This window comes from Tachysurus vachellii, chromosome 6 (assembly GCF_030014155.1).
Source record: "Tachysurus vachellii isolate PV-2020 chromosome 6, HZAU_Pvac_v1, whole genome shotgun sequence".
In the NCBI taxonomy this organism is placed as follows: Eukaryota; Metazoa; Chordata; class Actinopteri; order Siluriformes; family Bagridae; genus Tachysurus; species Tachysurus vachellii.
The window spans coordinates 4,814,759-4,839,034 of record NC_083465.1 but is presented as its reverse complement, the minus strand read 5'-3'; the positions used below and the strand labels follow the sequence as shown (position 1 = coordinate 4,839,034).

Here is a 24,276-nt window from a genome sequence, read left to right as displayed (position 1 = left end):
AGTGGATTGGTCTTCAGCACACTGGCCTCAGAACTTCAGGTTTGGGACCAGATCCCTACCTGTGCCATGTGTGTGGAGCCCCAGGGGTCTCCTCTGATTTCCTCCCCAGTCCAAAAACATTGCATTGTAGGTTAATTGACGTCTCTAAATTGTCCGTAGCATGTTAATTGGTGTGTGTGTGTGTGCTTTAGGGATAGGCTCCATGTTCCCCATGACCCAGTATGGATATCTTGTGTAGAGTTGTTTGGATGAATAAATACAGCACACACTTTTGATAGATTTAATACTTAAGCATTCTCTTGCTCAATTTTTTTTTATTCACTTTTTAAAAGTATACAAAAAGTGCATATATTTGAATGTTATTGCTTAAGCTTGTGACAGTAAAAACATTCTCATAGTAATATGCTGACAACAAGACACTACATGCAAACTAATAACTAGATGGATTAAACATGTTCATGCAAGTTAAAATATTTCTATAGGGGGAAAAAAACGCTATGCAGTTGCTGAGAAGGCCGAACCAACTCTGGGATGCCTGATCGGATTTCTACAGGCAGGTATTTTCCGTAACTCGCATATCGTTTAACCAGAGCCTACTCCACACCTTCATTTGGCACTCACGGCGCTTTAGGGAAGACGCAAAGGTACGAAAGTTAGCAAGCATAAACGTCAGCAATATAAACAGTGATCAACATGAAGAAAGGACAGTGTGTGAACATTGTGTGCAGGTGAATTATAACAATACTAACTTACTTGTGTAACACTTGTGTCGGGATTGATCTCACACACCTCCTCAACGCCACCTTTTCTGCAGGATGTCCTTGCCATCTCAACTTTAAAAATATACTTTATACCAGCAACAACCTATAGCATGTGAAAAGATGAAGTATAATTAGTCATGTGTTTTTGAGTGGGGAGAAAAAAGAAGAATCATATTATGACTATTACTCACACAGGATAAGCTGTTGGGTGTGTCTTTTTTGTGGCACATTTTATTTCTAGACTAAATTAAAGATATATTTTATAAACTTATTGTTGTAATGGCTAAGGGACAGGGATATGGGTGGACTTGAGAAATATAAGTGGATTATTATTATTATTATTATTATTATTATGTAAGGCAGAATTACTGAGACTGTTAATCCCACCATCTCTCTCTTTTCTTCATTTCATGGTGTATATCATGTATATTAGAATTTTCTTCTGATAGATAGTATTAATTGTAAGAACTACATGATGCAGATGTCATTTTGCACTAAACTATTGACTATGTTTAACAAAAACTATATAAAACATAAACATCTGAAATCGAAACAAATAGATAAACAGACAGACAGACAAATAGATAGACAGATAGACAGACAGACAGACAGATAAATAAACAGGCAGACAGATAGATACATATAGACAGACAGATAAATAGACAGACTGACAGATAAACAGACAGACAGACAAATAGATTAGATAGATAGATATACAGACAGTAAACATTAAATGACCCATTTCTACAGAGTGCAGGCGTATGAAACTTTGACTAAAGATCCCATAGAGATGACTCTGTTGTGATTCTGATCACTAGTGAAGTTTCCTACCTGAGTCTGAGCCTTGATCAGTCTTGAAACCTGACTGATGTACATGTCGTTACTCGCTTTGTTGTGCTGACTGACTGCGAACTTCAGGGCATTTTGGACATCATCTCTGTTTGCGTCCACATCCGTCACACCTCCTAGCATCCCGGCCCTGGTCACGGCCATAATGACCGCCAACAGCACAATTACAACCTTCACAAACATGATTTACTTTTAGATCTGAGCGAAACAGCCTTGAACAGTACAGAGGAAAATACTGTTATATAAACAGAGCTCTTTCTGTGGGCGGGGCCTCTGTCTAATCACGTGGCCAGAAATGTCATCAGATTTGCTGTCATGTTGTGAATAACAAATTCTGTTATTGAAATGATCCGAGATATATAAACAAAAACATAAATATTAGTAAAGGATACAGAGTCGAAAAACAAATAGTAAGTTAGCAATAAATATTAAGTATGCAGAAAGTATGCAAATACTTATAATCCCAAAAAGTGTCTTACAATAACAATAATATAAAGATTTTATACAGGAAATAAATGATAAATAATATAGTGTGTGATGTGTCTCCGTGTCCTCTGTAATGTTATATAATAAACAATAAATCATCTGTCTATCTGTCACAGTGTAAGATGAGGTTAAGGCACTGACTTGAAATAAACACAGACACAAGTTTTTTTTTATTTTTTTATCTACTGTCATTTATTGGGCAATACACACACAAAGATTGCAAACACTCAATATTTTCCTGAACCAAACATGTGCAATATACAACCTGGGACTTTTATACACTTACCATGCTGAGCAGCCATTTTGACATCATATGGGTCACCAGTTCATGTCTGTATAAAAATGTATTTTTTGTTGTTGTTTAAAGTCTTAATGGTTGTTTGACATGTGTGTTGATTTGTTTGTTTGTGCTTATTTATTTCCATTAATGTATATTTTGTTGACAAGTGATTGAATTTGTGTCTATAGTCAGAGGAGAAACCCCCCTACCAATTTCAGAATAGTCTGATCCAGGGGCGGGACTAGGAGTATAAAATGGCTCCCACACACTCAGTCGGTGAGGGTTATTGTTTAAAAGCGTTATATAGAAACTGCTGTTTTTTTTTGCTGATGTGATTCAGCGCAGTTGTTTTAGTTGAACTAGCTTATAAATATCTTGTATATAGTGTAAATTCTGTACAACCACGTGGGTGCGCCAATAAATCAGCCTTCACCTGGTACTCCATGCGGCTTCTGTCACATTTGCCTCCTTCTCCCCCCGGTCAAATCCTAACTCTGTGTCTGTCTGTCTGTCTGTCTGTCTATCTATCTGTCTCTCTATCTGCCTGCTTGTCTGTCTCTCTATCTAACTGTCTGTCTGTTCAATCTATCTATCTGAACAGATAAATGCAGAACTTCTAATTTGCTCCTATTCTGTAGCATCTGTTACATCCTCACCAAAAGAGAATCTCTGGAACGCTCTCCATCAGCCACAGACAATAACTAACCTCTCTAAACATCTGTAGTAGAAAAACAATGAAAACAACATCCCACATGCCGCAATCAACAACGGAGTCAACACTCTAATTTGTGGTTTCCGTACAAACAAATGGTGGTATAATGGTATTATGTCTTAATGTGGCCTAGCTATGTTAGCATACTGAGCTGTGTTAGTGTTTTGGTCTGGTTTAGTAAGATAGGGTGTAAATGAGCCAGCTCTGGACATTACTAATTTGCTATCAGGCCTATATCTTACTGGAAGTATTTAATATTAATATACTGTAGTTAAAGAAGACGTTTAATCACTGCTCCAAAAGGTGGACCAAAAAAAAATTTAATTAATTAGTAAAAATACATTTGTTTAGTGACCAAAAATACATATCTTAAAAGGCATTCATTAAGGTACACGTAATTCAGTAAGGTACACTCAAGGTAAGGTACACAGCTTGGAAATAAATCATGGTTCAGTTGGGATATACAGTATGTTACCAGTTCTCTTTCCAAAAGGAGTTTTATGACACAATAAGGCCATAAACATTACAACATTTATTGCTCTATTTTGCCCCCTAATGGAATAACAGGGAGAGTCTCTGATTTTCTTTATGGTCAATACTGTAATCGAGATGATTTTAATTTGGAACAATTTGGAACTATTGTGGGCCCAGATTCAAGCCTTTAACCGGCTGGTTCTGGCCTAAAAGCTGCATGTTCGATAGATTAAACCTATGGACAAATAACAATGTAAGAGGCTTACTGCAAAAGGCTTACTAGATAGTATTTTCACACTATCGAGATTCAAAGTAGATCTGTAGACTAAACCTCAGCAGACTTCTTCCGGGCTCTTAGATCTCTGTGCTTATAGTATAGTTAACTTGCTGGTAGTTTTCCGTCAACCCAATCAGCTAATCCTGTTTCTCTTCCCAACAGCTGATGCCCAATAAATGTGATTTAACAATAGAATACATTCAGAAAAATCTTTATTATTATTATTATTATTATTATTATAATCAATACAATAAATTATATTACCTAATACTGCCTACAATTTAATTTGTTACATTTTTTCCCTAGAACCATCATTTTCTAAACTCAGAGCCTAGTTTATTGGTGTTAGTTGATAGATAATTATACATATTTCCAACTGCAGCCTAATGAAAAAAGCACTTTTATATATAATTTCTCAAACAAGCTCATCACTTTTGATAGTATGTGATCTCTCTTAGCAGGTATTCTCAATCAGTTGCACACTGTTAATCCAAGGCTGACTCCATACTGCAAGCGTGCATTCATGGGGCTTGAGGGAAGAGAAAGAAAGGCATAAACAGTTAGCATGCTTAGGAAAATAATTATATATAAACCATAGTAAACAAGTACATGAATCAGAGAATTGAATTTAACCAACTTGTGCAATGGCTGGGTCCGAATTCATAGCACAATTGTCTTTAGCTTCAGTTTTTTTACAGGAGGTCTTTGCCATCTCAACGGTGAAGATGTACTTCACACCGGCAACAACCTAAAGGAAGAAAAAAAAAAAAAACACACTAAATTTAGACCACATAATGTTTAAACATTTTCTCACATAGGAGGAGGCCAAGTGCTTTATTTCAGCAAGTGAAAGTCCTCCTCGTGGTTGTGCAGATTATCCTGGTAAAATGCAAATGTAAGGGGTGGAACTCATTCATACACTTTAAAGGCACAAATCACCACACTGTGAGTTGGGAGAAACCCAGAGTACCTGGAGGAAACCTACATGAAATGGGCTGAAACCTCACAGTAAACTAAGCTTAGAATTGAACTGGGACCTTTGACTCTACCAGGTATCAGAATACAACCTCAACTCACTCTTAATTAGACTGTGAATTTGTACTCAATATAGTACGTGTACTAAACTTAACAAGAAATTATAACCGCTCCAAAGTTGGTCCAAAATTCAAAAAGTTGTGTTTGGGCATTTCATTCTCATACTTGGTCCAGATATCATATAGCATAAAAATGTACAGCTAGACATTTTTGGCACACAATCCACTTTACCATGGTATGTGCCAAATTACGAATGTTGTGTATTTGGATCATCCCACACCCAATGCACACAAAAGCTGTAGTTTAGTGAGTAAGTGCATGTGTATGAAAGTGCACTGGGTGTGTATGAGTATGTGACCAAATATTGGCTGACATTTGGCTTTTATTTTCCTTCTGTTAGTGTGTTTGTGTGTGTGTGTGTGTGTGTGTGTGTGTGTGTGTGTGTGTGTGTGTGTGTTAAGTCGATGTCCTTAATAGTTTTACTTTAATAGTTTAAAGGAATGTTAATCCCTAAAGAAATCTCTCTCTCTCTCTCTCTCACTCACACTCACACACACACACACACACACACACACACACACACACACACACAGACAGACACAGACACACACACACAGACAGACAACACAGTGTATAATTATCATCATTAGCATTGTCTATTTAATATATAAGGTAACGTAAGTATCAGATGAAACATCTCACCTGCGTCTGGACACTGATCACCTTAACAATTTGACTGGTGTAAATGCTGTCGCTCTCTGCGTTATACTGAGCGACTGCGAAATGCAAGGCATTCTGGATTTCCGGGCTGTTTATGTCTGCATCCTCAGGCGCACCGACCATGTCCGCGCTCGCCAGGGCTAAGAAGACAGTCAGGAGTGGAGCTAAAACCTTTACCAACATGATCATCGAGTTTCGACCTAAACCCTGTGCTATGAACATAAGAAAATTCTTCTCTGAAGAAACCGTGAACGATTCTAGGTTAAATGCTGATGGTAGTGGGAGGAGCCTGTCTGGAAAACAAAGTAAAAGGGGCGTGTCTATGTGTATCACCATTTCCGCGTGTGGAAATGGTACTTTGTGGCTGACAAAGCGGCACATCAAAGGGAAAATTCTGCACGTGTACCATATATATATATATATATATATATATATATATATATATATATATATATATATATATATATATCTCCTCATATCACTATTATCAGAAGGTCAAGAAGGCACACACACAGTTCTTTATCAAACCTTGTGACATGGGTTATGTAATTTTAGTGAATTACATATAATAGACTGTTGTGTCATCTTGGGTCTAATGGACAAATTACATAAGCTATTAGATCTAGATTATTTTAAAGTAGTTTGTCAGCTTCCCCTTTTTTTGCGTCTCAGAATAATGCCAATAGGTTGACTGGTAGTACTGAATTACTCCTGAATGGTGTGTTAATGGGTGGTCATGGCAGCCTTGATGGGTTGGCATACAAATCATGGTATTATTCAAAACTTTTCCCAGGACAAGCTTTGTCTCTACAGTGACCCGGATCGACATAATTCACTTACCGAAGATGAATAAACGAAAGCCCAGTGTTCTGCTTGTCAAGGTGAGATGCAGGACATGTTGCAAGACCTCTGTATTAATCAAACGTATCACAATGCCATGTATTCTGCTCTGTGACCCACGTTCAGCAGACCTTTAAGTCCTTGAGCAGCTTTTTTGTGATGAAAGTCTTAAGCAGGAGTTTCATGTTTACTTGAAGTACTTTTCTCACCCAGTGTAATATTTCATTCAATATTTACTATAAAAAATGGCTTAACGTCTGTTGAAATCTGGATTATATATATGGATTATGGGTATATGGATTATGTTGAACCTTTAGATAGATCATTTAAGCTTGTACTTAATTATATGTACAAAATTGTATGGCGTTAACAACAGTTCCGCAAATAGATGCTGTTTATTTGCAGCAATAAATTACTGTGAGGTCAATTCGGATATATTTGCACTTTACCCCCTAATTTTCACTTTTTGTAAACTTTCTGGCCATTAATACATCAAAATTTCACAGCATGATACATTTGATAACATGAAATAAGAAATCTAATGGAGGGCTCTCTTCTCTAGTCCTCCTTCTTTCCACAAGCCATCAGACTCCTTAACAACTGAACTGAACTGTACTGAGCACAACACACACACATCAACTGTATGGACTGCACAGACCTACACCAAAAACACACACTTCCAATATACATCCATCAAACTGTTTACATGCTGTTTTGCACACTGTTTTTGCTCTTTGCACATTCTGTCTCACATTTCAGTCGTTTGCTGTTCTGCACAATACATTACAATACCTCATGTAACTGCTGCTATAATACTAATGCGTTTATTTCAGTATTTCTGCACACGTAATATTGATTGAACATACAGTATTTACACTGGTCGGTGCTGTTTTTGTGTATTGTCTTTTGTGTAATGTCTGATATTTTTTGTTTGCACTGTCTTTTGTCCTGCACTGTCTGTTTGTCTTGTCCTAGAAGTAGGTGATGAGTTTCACAACGGTATCAAAAAAGTGTACAGATAACAACTCAACAAAATACTTCCACATCTCAATCTTTTATTTGCATCACCAAGTACAGGTTGATGAATAAGGCAGAATTGTTAATGAATCTCTTGCCATAGGACCACAGAATAGGATGTGATTTCTCTTAGCAGGTATTCTCAATTAGCTTCATGCTGTTCACCATCCAAGGCTGACTCCACACTGCAAGTTTGCATTCATGAGTCTTGAGGGAAGAGAGAACAAGAAGAGTTAGCATACTAATACACACACACACACACACACACACACACACACACATCAACTATCACCTATCACATATATAACACTATACATCATTTACCTTTGCAATGTCTGGGTCTGAATTGACGGCACACGTTTCTTCAGGTTTCTCTTTCTTGCAGGAAGTATTAGCCATCTCGACAGTGAAGATGTACTTCACACCAGAAACAACCTAAACAAAAGAAAAATCATCGCTAAATTGAAAATCACAAATTATTGAGACAGAGACTATCTATCTGGGAACACACAGGAACACACAATGGATGGAACCACACTTGGTACACTTGCCATGGTGAGAACTAATGTTTGATACATACAAACCTGTACAGAATGAGATCCTTTGCTGACTTAACAGCAAACTTATCACAGACCAAACAGGTTTTCTTTTGGTTAATGTAAGCATAGCATTAAATGGCTGTATACAATAATAATAATAATAATAATAATAATAATAATAATAATAATAATAATAATAATGTTATATAAAGTAATATTAATGTAAATTGAAGCTTCTCTCTGTAAAGTTATAAAATACCAGTAAAATATCTTACCTGCACCTGGGCCTTAATCACTTTAACAACTTTTTGGATGTAAATGCTGTCACTCTCTGAATTATACTGAGCGACTGCAAACGACAGGGCATTTTGGACTTCTGGGCTGTTTATGTCTGCATTTATCGGCGCTCCGACAAGACCAGCATTTGCCACGGTTAAGCAGACTGCCAAGAGTGTAGCTACAAATTTTATAGACATGATTGTGAAGCTTTGAGCTTAACCCTGTGCTGTCAAAGTGCAGTTCTCTTGGGATACTGTGAATATTTATAAGAAAATATTGTTTGTAGTGGGAGGAGTGTTTCTGGAGAACAAAAAGAAATGTGTTGCATCAGGTTTTTTGTGTTTAGGCCAAAATGTTTACCAGGCTCTGTTTAAATATGATAAATGTTCATAATCTATGGGATAAATGCTGCATGTAGAACACATGATACAGTATATTAAAAAAAAATCCCCATATCACTATTATCAGCCGTGAAAAGCGCACACCTAGTTCTTTATCAAACCTGCTGATTTTTAATATCCAATGTTCTCGGTGAGATGCAGGACATGTTGCAAGACCTCTGTATTAATCAAACGTATCACAATGCCATGTATTCTGCTCTGTGACCCACGTTCAACAGACCTTTAAGACCTTGAGCAGCTTTTTTTTTTTTTGTGATGAAAGACTTAAGCAGGAGTTTCATGTTTACTGAAAGTACTTTCCCACCCAGTGTAATGTTTAATTAAATATTTACTATTAAAAATGGATTAACTTTTGTTGAAATCTGGATTGTATATATAGATTATGGATATATGGATGATGTTGAACCTTTACATAGACCATTTAAGCTTGTACTTAATTATATGTACAAAATTGTATGGCGTTAACAACAGTTCCACAAATGGATGGTGCTTATTTGCAGCATTAAAATACCGTGAGTTCAATTCCGATATATTTGGACTTTACCCCCAGATTTTCACTTTTTGTAAACTTTCTGGCCATTAATACATCATAATTTCACAGCATGATACATTTGATGACATGAAATAAGAAATCTAATCGAGGGCTCTCTTCTCTAGTCCTCCTTCTTTCCACAAGCCATCAGACTATTTAACAACTGAACTGAACTGTACTGAGCGCAACACACACACTCACACACACACACACATCAACTGTATGGACTGCACAGACCTACACCAAAAACACACACTTCCAATATACATCCATCAAACTGTTTACATGCTGTTTTGCACACTGTTTTTGCTCTTTGCACATTCTGTCTCACATTTCAGTCGTTTGCTGTTCTGCACAATACATTACAATACCTCATGTAACTGCTGCTATAATACTAATGCGTTTATTTCAGTGTTTCTGCACACATAACATTGATTGAACATACAGTATTTACACTGGTCGGCGCTGTTTTTGTGTATTGTCTTTTGTGTAATGTCTTGTATTTTTGTTTGCACTGTCTTTTGTCCTGCACTGTCTTTCTGCTTTGTCCGGTACTGTTTGCACCAGGTTGCACAGATGCACTTTATGTGGCTAGGACTACTTACTAAAGTTTTGTTTTATGTAGCACCATGGTCCTGGAGAAACGTTGTCTCATTTCACTGTATACTGCGTCAGCTATATATGGTTGAAATGAAAATAAAAGCTTCTTGACTTGACTTGACCTTTTTAGATAAAATGACAGTGGAGGGTTGCAGAAATAATCAAGTCCTTTTGCCACATCACAATAATTAGACATGAACTGTAATAACTATTTATTTGTATCCATGAAAGGTGTATTGAAACCTGCCTGTAATGTTTTATAGACTTATCTATCATGGTAAGAAACACAAGAACAGAAACTTCTTTTGTTTATTTTTATGTTAAATAAATACTTAATGCCCTGATAAGGTGTTTGCTTATAATTATATTTTCTCACCAGAGAAGTAGGTGATGAGTTTGACGGTATAAAAAAGTGTACAAATAACAACTCAACAAAATAATTTCACAACTCAATCTTTTATTAGCATCACCAAATACAGGTTGATGAATAAGGCAGAATTGTTAATGAATCTCTTGCCACAGAACCACAGAATAGGATGTTATTTCTCTTAGCAGGTATTCTCAATTAGCTTCATGCTGTTCACCATCCAAGGCTGACTCCACACTGCAAGTTTGCATTCATGAGTCTTGAGGGAAGAGAGAACAAGAAGAGTTAGCATACTAATAAACACACACACACACACACACACACACACACACACACACACACACACACACACACACACACACACACACATCAACTATCACCTATCACATATATAACACTATACATCATTTACCTTTGCAATGTCTGGGTCTGAATTGACGGCACACGTTTCTTCAGGTTTCTCTTTCTTGCAGGAAGTATTAGCCATCTCGACAGTGAAGATGTACTTCACACCAGAAACAACCTAAACAAAAGAAAAATCATCGCTAAATTGAAAACCACAAATCATCAAAAGACAGAAACTATCTGGGAACACGCAGGAACACACACTGGATGGAACCACACTTGGTACACTTGCCATGGTGAGAACTAATGTTTGATACATACAAACCTGTACAGAATGAGATCCTTTGCTGACTTAACAGCAAACTTATCACAGACCAAACAGGTTTTCTTTTGGTTAATGTAAGCATAGCATTAAATGGCTGTATACAATAATAATAATGTTATATAAAGTAATATTAATGTAAATTGAAGCTTCTCTCTGTAAAGTTATAAAATACCAGTAAAATATCTTACCTGCACCTGGGCCTTAATCACTTTAACAACTTTTTGGATGTAAATGCTGTCACTCTCTGAATTATACTGAGCGACTGCAAACGACAGGGCATTTTGGACTTCTGGGCTGTTTATGTCTGCATTTATCGGCGCTCCGACAAGACCAGCATTTGCCACGGTTAAGCAGACTGCCAAGAGTGTAGCTACAAATTTTATAGACATGATTGTGAAGCTTTGAGCTTAACCCTGTGCTGTCAAAGTGCAGTTCTCTTGGGACACTGTGAATATTTATAAGAAAATATTGTTTGTAGTGGGAGGAGTGTTTCTGGAGAACAAAAAGAAATGTGTTGCATCAGGTTTTTTTGTGTTTAGGCCAAAATGTTTACCAGGCTCTGTTTAAATATGATAAATGTTCATAATCTATGGGATAAATGCTGCATGTAGAACACATGATATATTAAAAAAATCCTCATATCACTATTATCAGCCGTGGAAAGCGCACACCTAGTTCTTTATCAAACCTGCTGATTTTTAATATCCAATGTTCTCGGTGAGATGCAGGACATGTTGCAAGACCTCTGTATTAATCAAACGTATCACAATGCCATGTATTCTGCTCTGTGACCCACGTACAACAGACCTTTAAGTCCTTGAGCAGCTTTTTTTTTTGTAATGAAAGACTTAAGCAGGAGTTTCATGTTTACTGAAAGTACTTTCCCACCCAGTGTAATTCATTCATTCATTCATTCATTCATCTTCTACCGCTTATCCGAACTACCTTGGGTCACGGGGAGCCTGTGCCTATCTCAGGCGTCATCGGGCATCAAGGCAGGATACACCCTGGACAGAGTGCCAACCCATCGCAGGGCACACACACACACTCATTCACTCACGCAATCACACACGCAATCACACACTACGGACAATTTTCCAGAGATGCCAATCAACCTACCATGCATGTCTTTGGACCGGGGGAGGAACCCGGAGTACCCGGAGGAAACCCCTGAGGCACGGGGAGAACATGCAGACTCCACACACACAAGGTGGAGACAGGAATCGAACCCCGACCCTGGAGGTGTGAGGCGAACATGCTAACCACTAAGCCACCGTGCCCCCCTACCCAGTGTAATGTTTAATTAAATATTTACTATTAAAAATGGATTAACTTCTGTTGAAATCTGGATTGTATATATAGATTATGGATATATGGAAGATGTTGAACCTTTACATAGACCATTTAAGCTTGTGCTTAATTATATGTACAAAATTGTATGGCGTTAACAACAGTTCCACAAATGGATGGTGCTTATTTGCAGCATTAAAATACCGTGAGTTCAATTCCGATATATTTGGACTTTACCCCCAGATTTTCACTTTTTGTAAACTTTCTGGCCATTAATAAGCAAAATGTCACAGCATGATACATTTGATGACACGAAATAAGAAATCTAATCGAGGGCTCTCTTCTCTAGTCCTCCTTCTTTCCACAAGCCATCAGACTATTTAACAACTGAACTGAACTGTACTGAGCACAACACACACATCAACTGTATGGACTGCACAGACCTACACCAAAAACACACACTTCCAATATACATCCATCAAACTGTTTACATGCTATTTTGCACACTGTTTTTGCTCTTTGCACATTCTGTCTCACATTTCAGTCGTTTGCTGTTCTGCACAATACATTACAATACCTCATGTAACTGCTGCTATAATACTAATGCGTTTATTTCAGTATTTCTGCACACGAAATATTGATTGAACATACAGTATTTACACTGGTCGGCGCTGTTTTTGTGTATTGTCTTTTGTGTAATGTCTGATATTTTTTGTTTGCACTGTCTTTTGTCCTGCACTGTCTTTCTGCCTTGTCCTGTACTGTTTGCACCAGGTTGCACAGATGCACTTTATGTGGCTAGGACTACTTACTAAAGTTTTGTTTTATGTAGCACCATGGTCCTGGAGAAACGTTGTCTCATTTCACTGTATACTGCGTCAGCTATATATGGTTGAAATGAAAATAAAAGCTTCTTGACTTGACTTGACCTTTTTAGATAAAATGACAGTGGAGGGTTGCAGAAATAATCAAGTCCTTTTGCCACATCACAATAATTAGACATGAACTGTAATAACTATTTATTTGTATCCATGAAAGGTGTATTGAAACCTGCCTGTAATGTTTTATAGACTTATCTATCATGGTAAGAAATGCAAGAACAGAAACTTCTTTTGTTTATTTTTATGTTAAATAAATACTTAATGCCCTGATAAGGTGTTTGCTTATAATTATATTTTCTCACTAGAGAAGTAGGTGATGAGTTTGACGGTATAAAAAAAGTGTACAAATAACAACTCAACAAAATAATTTCACAACTCAATCTTTTATTAGCATCACCAAATACAGGTTGATGAATAAGGCAGAATTGTTAATGAATCTCTTGCCACAGAACCACAGAATAGGATGTTATTTCTCTTAGCAGGTATTCTCAATTAGCTTCATGCTGTTCACCATCCAAGGCTGACTCCACACTGCAAGTTTGCATTCATGAGTCTTGAGGGAAGAGAGAGCAAGAAGAGTTAGCATACTAATAAACACACACACACACACACACACACATCAACTATTACTTATATAACACTATACATCATCTACCTTTGCAATGTCTGGGTCTGAATTGACGGCACACGTTTCTTCAGGTTTCTCTTTCTTGCAGGAAGTATTAGCCATCTCGACAGTGAAGATGTACTTCACACCAGAAACAACCTAAACAAAAGAAAAATCATCGCTAAATTGAAAACCACAAATCATTAAGACAGAAACTATCTAGGAACACACAGGAACACACAATGGATGGAACCACACTTGGTACACGTGTGGTGAGCCATGGTGAGAACTAATGTTTGATACATACAAACCTGTACAGAATGAGATCCTTTGCTGACTTAACAGCAAACTTATCACAGACCAAACAGGTTTTCTTTTGGTTAATGTAAGCATAGCATTAAATGGCTGTATATAATAATAATAATAATAATAATAATAATAATAATAATAATAATAATAATAATGTTATATAAAGTAATATTAATGTAAATTGAAGCTTCTCTCTGTAAAGTTATAAAATACCAGTAAAATATCTTACCTGCACCTGGGCCTTAATCACTTTAACAACTTTTTGGATGTAAATGCTGTCACTCTCTGAATTATACTGAGTGACTGCAAACGACAGGGCATTTTGGACTTCTGGGCTGTTTATGTCTGCATTTATCGGCGCTCCGACAAGACCAGCATTTGCCACGGTTAAGCAGACTGCCAAGAGTGTAGCTACAAATTTTATAGACATGATTGTGAAGCTGCGAGCTTAACCCTGTGCTGTCAAAGTGCAGTTCTCTTGGGACACTGTGAATATTTATAAGAAAATATTGTTTGTAGTGGGAGGAGTGTTTCTGGAGAACAAAGAGAAATGTGTGACGTGTGTGTGCCTGCATCAGGTTTTTTTGTGTTTAGGCCAAAATGTTTACCAGGCTCTGTTTAAATATGATAAATGTTCATAATCTATAGGATAAATGCTGCACATAGAACACATGATATATTAAAAAAATCCTCATATCACTATTATCAGCCACGAAAGGCGCACACCTAGTTCTTTATCAAACCTGCTGATTTTTAATATCCAATGTTCTGGGTGAGATGCAAGACATGTTGCAAGACCTCTGTATTAATCAAACGTACAGTATCACAATGCCATGTATTCTGCTCTGTGACCCACGTTCAACAGACCTTTAAGAACTTGAGCAGCTTTTTTTTGTGATGAAAGACTTAAGCAGGAGTTTCATGTTTACTTGAAGTACTTTCCCACCCAGTGTAATGTTTAATTAAATATTTACTATAAAAAAAATTGGTTTAACTTCTGTTGAAATCTGCCCTTTAAAGTTTCATAGGTTTATCTACCACTTTAAGAAACACAAGAACAGAAAATGTTTGTTTTTTAGGATAAAATAATTAATGACATTTTGAAGTACTTTCCTTTTTGTTTTTATCAGTGCCATTTTATCATAAGTGAAATGTTTATCAAGCCGCAACCTAAATGATGATTGCCATTAAAATAGTATCAAGAAAAATGATCAAAAGTGGTGCAGAACACCTCAAGAGTTTACAGTGTATTATATAATGTGAGAAGGTAGTTTCAGTGGTTCAAGTGTTTTCTTTAAACAATATTCAATTGAACTGGTCTAAAATGTGTACGTGGCATCGTACAATTACAATTTTTAGGGCCAACATCTCATCCAAAATCACTCCTTTTTTTTCCCAGTAATAGTAATAATTTTAAAGCTAAATGTAAGTCTAAAAAACAGAAACCTGGGAATTCAGCCCAAACGGTTCAACATTGTCTCATTAGACCAGAGAAAGATTTCCATCATGGTCACAGAGACCTTTAATTACCATTACCTGCTTTTTACTCAGAAGTGTCTAGTTACTCTACAATAAGGCCAGATTGACTGAGATGGTTGTCCTTCTGCCAGGTTCTTTATTCTCTGTGTAGAATGGCCACTGTGTTCTTATTCACCTCCCTGACATGCCCTTTTAGTTGGTTACTGAGTTTGGCAAGTCAGTGCTAGGAAGTGTCCTGGCTGTTCTAAACTTATGGAGCCTACTGTGTTCCTGGGAAAATTTAAAGCTTAAGAAATGGCTTTATATCCTTGCCTCTGTCTATGTCTTAGAACAGTTTGATCTTGGAGGCCTCTGGAGAGTTCCTTGAACTTCATGGCTTGGATTTTGTACTGAACAATATAAAAACAGTAATAACACCACACTTTCCCATGCACACCTATCGATGAATTAGTTGTGAAGTAGTTCATGTTTAAATCTCATAAAGAATGAAGTCTGCACTTATTTGACACTGTTTAAACATTCGTACAGAAATATATGTATTTTGGTCTGACATACACTGTGCATTGTGGGAAATAATACACACACAGGTGTGCACCTGTCTGAATCATGTCCAATCAATTCAATGTGCGACTGGTGGACTTCAGTAACTTTATAATTAATACACACAGCATGAGCCTAAGCGTAATATAGAGTGAATTTAGCAAGGATTGCGAATACTTCTCTTAAAAGGAGATTCAATTTTCTTTTAAATTAAATTACATTTTTTTTAATATTAACTTATTTATACTTCACACATTAAATTAACATTAAATTGTACAAACTGAAGAGATCTCATTATATGCCTGACATCATGTACAAGCTATAGACAAGTACTACAATTACATAAAATCTAATCAGAATTTTGGTACTTCTTGAAAAGTACAGCCTTGGTAAATGTACACTGGATCAGTAAATAAAGTGGCATATCAACAAACATGCAGTTGAGTCACTTCGACCAGACATCTTACAGTCTCTGGAAGAAATATTTCTTTCTAAGATATTGATTAAAACATACGGAATTCATAAAATAATGCTAATGTAACATTTGATCTACAGGGTACCAGGGCCCGTATTCATACAGATTCTTAAAAGATCTCAGAGAGCTCCTATTTTAGCTTAAAAATTTCTAACTAGGAATCTTGGAAGCGGTACACATACATACATATATACATATATACATACATGTATACATATGTATGTATGTACTGTATGTGGCACCTTAACCACTAGTCTACCACATACCACATACATATATATATGTATGTATGTATGTATGTATGTATGTATATATGTATGTATGTATGTATATATGTATGTATGTATGTATGTATGTATGTATATATACAGTATATATATGTATATGTATGTATGTATGTATGTATGTATGTATGTATGTATGTATATATGTATGTATGTATGTATGTATGTATATATACAGTATATATATGTATATATACGTATATATACAGTATATATATGTATATATATGTATGTATATATGTATGTATGTATATATACAGTATATATATGTATATATATGTATGTATATATGTATGTATGTATGTATATACGTAGCGCCTCATGACGTAAAAGTTTCAGTCTATAGTGCTAGGTTTACGCCAATTCAAGCGCTTCCGGTTTGTAGTTCAAATGATGCATCAGTGAGGGAAATTCGATTCGAGCACTTGGAGCAATGGGTGAGGAGCGACTCGGAAAAGCAGGAGACGTAAATACAATGATGTCTCTTATTACAAAACCCGACACGGTAACCCACACTCAACAGTGTGACGGACAGACCAAAGAAACTGACAAAGGTAAGTAGAAAAGTCGTAGATTTAGGTAGAAGCGCTCGAGCTACATATTTAGCATGACGCCTTAGCACAGAGGTACAAGCTAAGCTAATTCAAGCTAAGCTAAGCTAAGCTAAGCTAATCTAATCTAGTGCCAGACAACAAAACAATCCAGTAGGTTTAAAACACGTCAACATATTTGTATTTTTTAATGTTTTCATTTATCTGCATTAGTCTGAAAACTCCATCATGGTTGTATAAATGGTATAAATTGTATTTTCCTAAAGTATCTTGAACTTTTCTCCCATTTTATAGTTCGTAGAGTTACTTTAAACAACAAGAACACTGTAGAGATCTTAATCTAGATAAACTAAAACTGTGACTTGAAGGTTTACTGCTTGGACACATGACCGAACAGCAGGCGTCTGACTACAGACAAGTGACTGTACAGCAGCCTGAACTGTGTGTTGACGATGATGAGGAAATCATGAGGAGAGCCAGAGAAGAAGGCCGTGTGGACGTGCTGTTTCCAGGTTGTGTGACACAGGATGGCTGTTGTAGATTCGTCTGTGAGCTCCTTAAGTGTGTGCTGTACCAGAGACAACAGCTGCCCATGACCTATGACCAGATGGTCTTCTTTCAAAAGCAGCAGCTTGCAACCACACAGGTGAGTGTGAGAGGAGTGCGTGTGAGAGGAGTGCGTGTAAGGGCGTGAGAGGAGTGCGTGTGAGAGGAGTGCGTGTAAGGGCGTGAGAGGAGCGCGTGTGTGTAAGGGCGTGAGAGGAGCGCGTGTGTGTAAGTGCGTGAGAGGAGCGCGTGTGTGTAAGTGCGTGAGAGGAGCGCGTGTGTGTAAGTGCGTGAGAGGAGCGCGTGTGTGTAAGTGCGTGAGAGGAGCGCGTGTGTGTAAGTGCGTGAGAGGAGCGCGTGTGTGTAAGTGCGTGAGAGGAGTGCGTGTGTGTAAGTGCGCGAGAGGAGTGTGTGCGTGTGTGCGGAGTGCGTGTGTGCGGAGTGCGTGTGCGCGGAGTGCGTGTGCGAGGAGTGCGTGCGAGGAGTGCGTGCGAGGAGTGTGGGAGGCGAGGAGTGGTCCTGAGCTGCTTCAGAAATAGTATATTGTGTTTTATAAAGATTTATAAAACTATACATATATATATATATATATATATAAACTATATACTTGCTGTCAGATCTATTTGTAAACACATGACTCTTTCTCTCTGCCCTTAGCTGGAAGAAGGAGCAGTTAGGAAATCCATCAAGCCATCAGGAGACACAAACTGGCAGCGGTGCCAGCGGACACTAAGAGAGCTGGATGAGGTGTTGGGCCACCTGGAGGTGCTCTTCTCTCTTAGTTACATTCCCCGTGTGCTCTTCCTACTGGGAAGCTCTGGGATTCCCACAGAGTTATATGAGATCAACATGGAGGCTTTGGTGCAGGGAGGCAGTGACAGGAGTTTGAGAACTTCCCTGTGTTTGAGGCGGCTGTTTCGCACCCTCTTCGTGGCGGATTTGCTTTCTGACGTTAAGCCAGTGCGCCTCATGGGCACCACAGTCGTGGCACTCGCCCATCGGGACTGCGGCGTCGAATGGTTCAAGCCAAAAGTCGACTTCAAAGTCCCAACAAGGGGAAAGAGACATGTGATCTCGTTAGCCAGTGGCGCTACCGAAAGTGGCCAAACAAAGGTGGACGCTAGAGACTGGGACGATTATATATGGTTTCAAACACCTGTGACTATTAAGGGTTTCTGTAAATGAAACGGCCTTAAAGGCAGGTAAAAGCATGGTGCTGAAATTTCAGGGACTGGTGTAGACCACACCTGATAAACCTCAAAATTGAGTGAGTTTCATGGTTCATTCAGGAATTATTTTTATAAGGAAATGCTGTTAATCCACATGTGATGATTGGTATGAAGTTATATTGATGTGCTTCTCTTTCAGATTTCTAGTAAACTTTTATTATGGAGAAACAAATAACTTTGAGACAGAATACATTTTTAACAGATCACCAGGAACGCAAATTGTGTGATCAACAGAAGAACGCAAGACAAATGCAACAAGACTAAATTATTTCAATACCTTGAAGTTTTAATTTTTATACCACAATAGTTATATTTTATACATTGCCGCAATCTCTACAACAATTCTATTACATATGTTTGATGACGAACAATAAATTGTCTGAAGAAAACTTTTTGCAAATGTGTTTTTATTAGTCATTTTTTCACTTAAATGAATGAACAAAACAGCAAACGAAATAAATGTTTTGCAGGTTGATTATTGGAGGTTGATTACTGGGCAAAGATGTTCAAATACTGTGTATAAAGCAGTGTTAGTGAGGTTTTTCAGATGTATATAGAGGTATATATTTGCCTGATCTTTCTCTCTGACTGCATGGTGTGTTCTTAAAAGGAAAATAATTCATGAATTATTTAGCCTTATTGCCTTCTACTTTCTTTACAAATTGAAATATGTCATGAGCGAGCAGTTTTGGTTCCTCGAAGGCTGCGAAGTGCCCCCCTCTGGGCATGTACGTGTAAGAGCGGATATCTCTGAACCTTGAGCTAGCCCAGACCCAGGGACAATGGATCAGCTCATGTGGAAACGCTGCCAGTCCGGTCGGTACGTAAACTTTTGTTCTAGGGGTAAATTGCAGACGTCAGTCAGATTTTAATTTATATATATTTTCCCATTTAAATGTGGAATGATTTCAACTTACAGACTATCCACTCTTTGATGAAAGTTTTTGCCCATGTTCTCTTTGTAGAAGCGCATTGAGGGGATGATGGAGCCTGTGGTCCAGTAGATCATGACGTTGGTGAGGAGATCATCCAGACTGAATTTCCTGTAGCAGGGCGATGGTTTAGCACTAATACAGTAAAGCTGCACAAGATACTAGGTATCGCATTGATTTTATAAGACTAAAAAGATTTTAAAAACAAAAATTTATAGGATCAATGTGAATGTCGTAACCTTTATTAATCCTGAGTCTCACCGTTCTTCATTAACATCATTTACTGTCTTTTTTATTTTAATGCTCTACAACACTTCCAAATAAAGGTATAACAAATGCCTGGTACCCCCTGTGTAGTGTATGTCATTTTTACACAAAAACAAAATCCTTTACATATTTATACTGAGCAAGAATGTAAATATAATTTATTTAAAGGGACACATTTTAAAAAAATGTGGAACTGCATTATTTATGTACATTTATTTATGTAGAACGCCGGTTTTTCCTACTGATGACAAAGGTTCACGCTCTTTGTTTATTCTACGCCTGAATGCACCAATGTAAATTCCTTGTACATGTGAAACCCACAGTACCTGTAAATAAAGCAGATTCTGATGCTGCCCAGGAACCTGTTGCAAAATTAGTCAATTTCTAAATGCTTAGAGTGGCCTCTAGTGCTTGGTTTTAGACAACAGCACTTCTTGTGTAAAATTTGTAAGTCTAAAAAATGAAAACATATAGAACAAAAGGTTTTTCTTTAAATGGTGAATGATCGAATGTGGTCAGAATGTAGGATCAACGAAACACAGCCAAAATGTTCTCAAAGCAGGTCTAAATCGCCTGTGGTTCGTAGAGTAAAGCAATTTCACTGGTGCCGTTTTTCCCAATTCTGAAGCAATTTTGTTAAAGAAACATTTCTCAGTGTGTTCAATGTGGAAGAATTAATCTAAAATAATTCTTTACCTGTCCAATCCTCCATCCTCAAGGTCCCTGTTCTTAAAATCAGTCCAGGTGCTAAATTTCTCCAAGATATAGGCAGCCAAGCCAACTGGAGAATCATTCAATGCACAGCCTGTCAGAGGAGACAAACTATTTACACAATGTTTTACACAATGTTTTACACAAAATTTTAACTCACAAACAACACATGCTTTGTAATACAGAACATTTAGCTTATTTTTATCAGTGTCATAAAGTCACAGTAGGATACCTGCAGTATCAGGTTTGGTAGCTTGGATGTGCATGTAACCAGTTTCTCTCAGTATTTCATACACGTTCTTTTCCATGTAAGGATAGAGGCGTCGCACGTCTTCTCTGGTGAAGCCGACCAGGAAGGGCAGGTAACGACCGATGATGAGAGACAGGATGGTCATCGTGCTTCCTGCTCTAGCAAAAATCATGCTAAGGTGCAAGCCCTTAACGCACCTTTTGTCAAAGAGATGAGAGACATACAGAATTTATACATTTTAGCTTTTATTCTTTAAGAAAATATTCAAACAACAAAATCTAGAGTAAATAGTGAAATTCTAATCAGATTTTAATAGGGGATAAAAATCTTTTAGAACGCTGTGCCCCACATTCCCACATGTCCTTTGCGATACATTTCAGGTATTGATAAAAAAATCGTCCCTTGTGACTGTCGAGCATAATTAACAAGATGTTATGAGCCGTGTTAAGATGTGAAGTAAGATGTAAGTAAGATGTCTTACTCAGGTTTCATCTGGGCCATGTTACTGGTGATTAGTGATCCCCAGTCTCCTCCATGTACGTAATACTGACTGAACTCCAGTCTCTCCATCAGCTTGTGGAAAATACGGGCAGCATCCATGGAATTAAATCCTGTGGTATTGAAAATGGTGAGAATGCAGGCCAAAGGAATGGGGTAGATTCAAGTAAGTTTGGGGCAGTTCCCAATTTGTATGATCATAGATTCAGGATTTTCTTTTATGTAGATTAATATATAGGTGCTCCTGTTTCTTCTTGTGTTTATTTTCTTGCTTGTCATACAAAGCTATTTATTATTTTAATTCAAAAATATATTACCAGTCGTGTCACTTTAAGGCTCTCCAAAGTTGTACACCTTAGGATCACTAGAGTTTACCTTTTTTAAACAAAAAAAAAAAAAAACGGTTTAATTTGAGATTAGTAAGAAATCCTTGTTTTACCCTGAATATGTGGGGCTTCAGAGTACCCATAGCCTGGGATGGAGGGGCAGATGACCTCAAAGACAACATCGCTCTTGATCTCTGTGAGCATGGGCAAGATCTTGTAGAACTCATAGAAGGAACCGGGCCAGCCGTGCACCATCATGAGAGGAAGAACCTTCTGCCCAACATGCTGGACAGGCTTCACGTGAATGAAATGCACATCTATACCTGTAATGATAAATACAGAGTCTATTGTCAAGACCCTTTTAGCAAATATTATTTATCTAACAGAAAAAAAACACGACTCATCATTCAAAATGTGTCAACTAAATGTTATTTTTTCTAAAACGTTGTTTTGGATTGATTATTTTCATGACAGAACAAAGTCAGCGACAGTGTATATGTGAGCTTACCCTCTATATTAGTTTTGAAGTGTGGGTACTTGTTGAGTACCTTGACCTGTTCCTCCCAGTTAAACTCATGTCTCCAGTATGAAGCAACTTTTCTGAGATAGTTGGAGTTAAAGCCATACTGAAACCTGCAATCTTGCAAACAGTCTGTGTATCGTGTTTGGTCAATGCGTTGATAAAGATCCTGAAAAATTAACATGATTAATCAGAGGAACAGCTCAGGTTGGCTGTTTTGGGGGACAAGGTCAAAGAGGCTAGATTGAGATGGTTTGGACGTGTACAGAGGAGGGAGATGGTTATATTGGTAGAAGGATGTTGGAGATGGTTATATTGGTAGAAGGATGTTGGAGATGGAGCTGCCAGGTAAGAGGTCAAGAGGAAGGACAAAGAGATATATGGATGTGTTAAATGAGGACATGAAGGTAACAGGTGCGAAAGAAGAGGATGGCGAGGATAGAGATAGGTGGAAACAGATGATTCGCTGAAGAAGAATCAGAAGTGGAATGGACATACAGTATATGTATAGGTCTACTGAAATTCTTTAAATTCAGCATCAACCTGTACCTCGATCATTTCTTCTGAAGTCTCCACAATAAATGGCCGTATAGTTCTGTCCTCTGTTAGGGGTTTTTCCCCTACCCTCCACCATCCATCTCCAACTGGGATCCTCTTTGACTTTCTCCTCAAAGCTAGGTAGAATAAAAGACCACCGATTCCAGCAGAGGAGAGGGCCAGGATGTAACGCTTCTGATGGTCAAGGCTGGAGATTGCCTGCCTACAAAAGACCACAGGTCTTCAGTCTTAAATAAATCATCAGTATAACTTTACCCATTTAGGATGGGAACCTAGTAAAGAGCTCACAGTTTTATAAAAGTAACCTCCTGCTATTTCTTATTCGTGTTTTGGTTACTTCTGGACTTTTACGTGGGAAAAGATGCAAATGGGCATCAAATTAAAATGTATCTAGGTGTAAAAAAAATCATAAAAGGTGAAAAATCTTTCACCTTTTATGATTTTATTTTTTTTCCACTTTCTCGTATATATGGGGTTTTACGGTAACCACCAAGGCCTTGACGATAGTTTACAAACCTATGTTACTAGTTTTTTACTTTGTTACTATCTTTTTTGTACGATTAAAATGTTTCTGCTCAGAGAGAACATGTAAAACGAGTAAAGAGTATTTGAGTACAGCAGTTAATAAAATATATGCACGCAAACATTTCTAGTCTCTTTCTAAAACAAAGGTACCAACGCGTTGCCAGCCAACATGTGATTACCGTAAAACCCTGAATATACTCGCGCTGTTTATTTAACAGGTTTCAACGTCGAGCTTTAGCAAACCTGTCTAAATCTACATCAAACTTGATCAAGATGTGTCCTGCTTACTTAATGTTATCGATAACCTGCATCATTTTTCCTCCCAGACACCGCTGCTGCTGTAATACGTGTGTATTAGAGAGAAATCCTCCTGATCTTTGTGAGGGAGGAGTTCAAATGGATCTTATCAGGGTACAATGTCTTCCAGCTTGTGTGTTATATAAAAGTCCTTAATTTCTTATTGCAAACGTAATGTAAAAAGTTACATAACATGACTTATAAAGAATCATTTCGTTTGATTCTTTATTCTTTTCCAAAAAAACTGAATCAAACTTTGAGAGTCATTTTAATCGATTCACTCGTCAATAACACATAGGTATTGAGTAATAAAGAATCATTTCGTTTGATTCTTTATTCTTTTCTAAAAAACTGAATCAAAC

General features: G+C 37.4%; 7 protein-coding genes across 7 annotated transcripts; 1 reads left to right on the top strand and 6 right to left on the bottom strand.

The window, feature by feature from the left end:
- Window positions 1–269: 269 nt before the first annotated feature.
- Window positions 270–1,864, bottom strand: LOC132846976 (cystatin-like). The gene is made up of 3 exons (XM_060871815.1): window positions 1,593–1,864; window positions 754–864; window positions 270–625 (listed from the first exon to the last, which is right to left on the bottom strand). Exons 1-3 carry the CDS (start codon window positions 1,791–1,793, stop codon window positions 548–550), a joined length of 390 nt encoding a protein of 129 aa, XP_060727798.1. The 5' UTR covers window positions 1,794–1,864; the 3' UTR covers window positions 270–547.
- A 1,523-nt stretch (window positions 1,865–3,387) lies between these two features.
- Window positions 3,388–5,883, bottom strand: LOC132846975 (cystatin-like). Its single transcript, XM_060871813.1, has 3 exons — window positions 5,577–5,883; window positions 4,477–4,587; window positions 3,388–4,368 (listed from the first exon to the last, which is right to left on the bottom strand). The coding sequence occupies exons 1-3, from the start codon at window positions 5,814–5,816 to the stop codon at window positions 4,294–4,296; spliced, it is 426 nt and encodes a 141-aa protein (XP_060727796.1). The 5' UTR covers window positions 5,817–5,883; the 3' UTR covers window positions 3,388–4,293.
- A 1,586-nt stretch (window positions 5,884–7,469) lies between these two features.
- Window positions 7,470–8,514, bottom strand: LOC132846628 (cystatin-like). Its single transcript, XM_060871320.1, has 3 exons — window positions 8,266–8,514; window positions 7,776–7,886; window positions 7,470–7,658 (listed from the first exon to the last, which is right to left on the bottom strand). The coding sequence occupies exons 1-3, from the start codon at window positions 8,464–8,466 to the stop codon at window positions 7,581–7,583; spliced, it is 390 nt and encodes a 129-aa protein (XP_060727303.1). The 5' UTR covers window positions 8,467–8,514; the 3' UTR covers window positions 7,470–7,580.
- A 1,725-nt stretch (window positions 8,515–10,239) lies between these two features.
- LOC132846627 (cystatin-like) lies at window positions 10,240–11,276 on the bottom strand. The gene is made up of 3 exons (XM_060871319.1): window positions 11,028–11,276; window positions 10,582–10,692; window positions 10,240–10,428 (listed from the first exon to the last, which is right to left on the bottom strand). The coding sequence occupies exons 1-3, from the start codon at window positions 11,226–11,228 to the stop codon at window positions 10,351–10,353; spliced, it is 390 nt and encodes a 129-aa protein (XP_060727302.1). The 5' UTR covers window positions 11,229–11,276; the 3' UTR covers window positions 10,240–10,350.
- Window positions 11,277–13,374: 2,098 nt separating this feature from the next.
- LOC132846626 (cystatin-like) lies at window positions 13,375–14,391 on the bottom strand. The gene is made up of 3 exons (XM_060871318.1): window positions 14,156–14,391; window positions 13,666–13,776; window positions 13,375–13,563 (listed from the first exon to the last, which is right to left on the bottom strand). Exons 1-3 carry the CDS (start codon window positions 14,354–14,356, stop codon window positions 13,486–13,488), a joined length of 390 nt encoding a protein of 129 aa, XP_060727301.1. The 5' UTR covers window positions 14,357–14,391; the 3' UTR covers window positions 13,375–13,485.
- Window positions 14,392–17,032: 2,641 nt separating this feature from the next.
- mad2l1bp (MAD2L1 binding protein) lies at window positions 17,033–19,419 on the top strand. The gene is made up of 3 exons (XM_060871812.1): window positions 17,033–17,258; window positions 17,624–17,901; window positions 18,459–19,419. Exons 1-3 carry the CDS (start codon window positions 17,138–17,140, stop codon window positions 18,984–18,986), a joined length of 927 nt encoding a protein of 308 aa, XP_060727795.1. The 5' UTR covers window positions 17,033–17,137; the 3' UTR covers window positions 18,987–19,419.
- On the bottom strand, window positions 19,419–24,061 carry ephx5 (epoxide hydrolase 5). Its single transcript, XM_060871811.1, has 9 exons — window positions 23,906–24,061; window positions 23,084–23,294; window positions 22,523–22,703; window positions 22,128–22,337; window positions 21,672–21,801; window positions 21,173–21,387; window positions 20,926–21,034; window positions 19,948–20,073; window positions 19,419–19,867 (listed from the first exon to the last, which is right to left on the bottom strand). Exons 1-9 carry the CDS (start codon window positions 23,929–23,931, stop codon window positions 19,657–19,659), a joined length of 1,419 nt encoding a protein of 472 aa, XP_060727794.1. The 5' UTR covers window positions 23,932–24,061; the 3' UTR covers window positions 19,419–19,656.
- Between the last annotated feature and the right edge of the window lie 215 nt (window positions 24,062–24,276).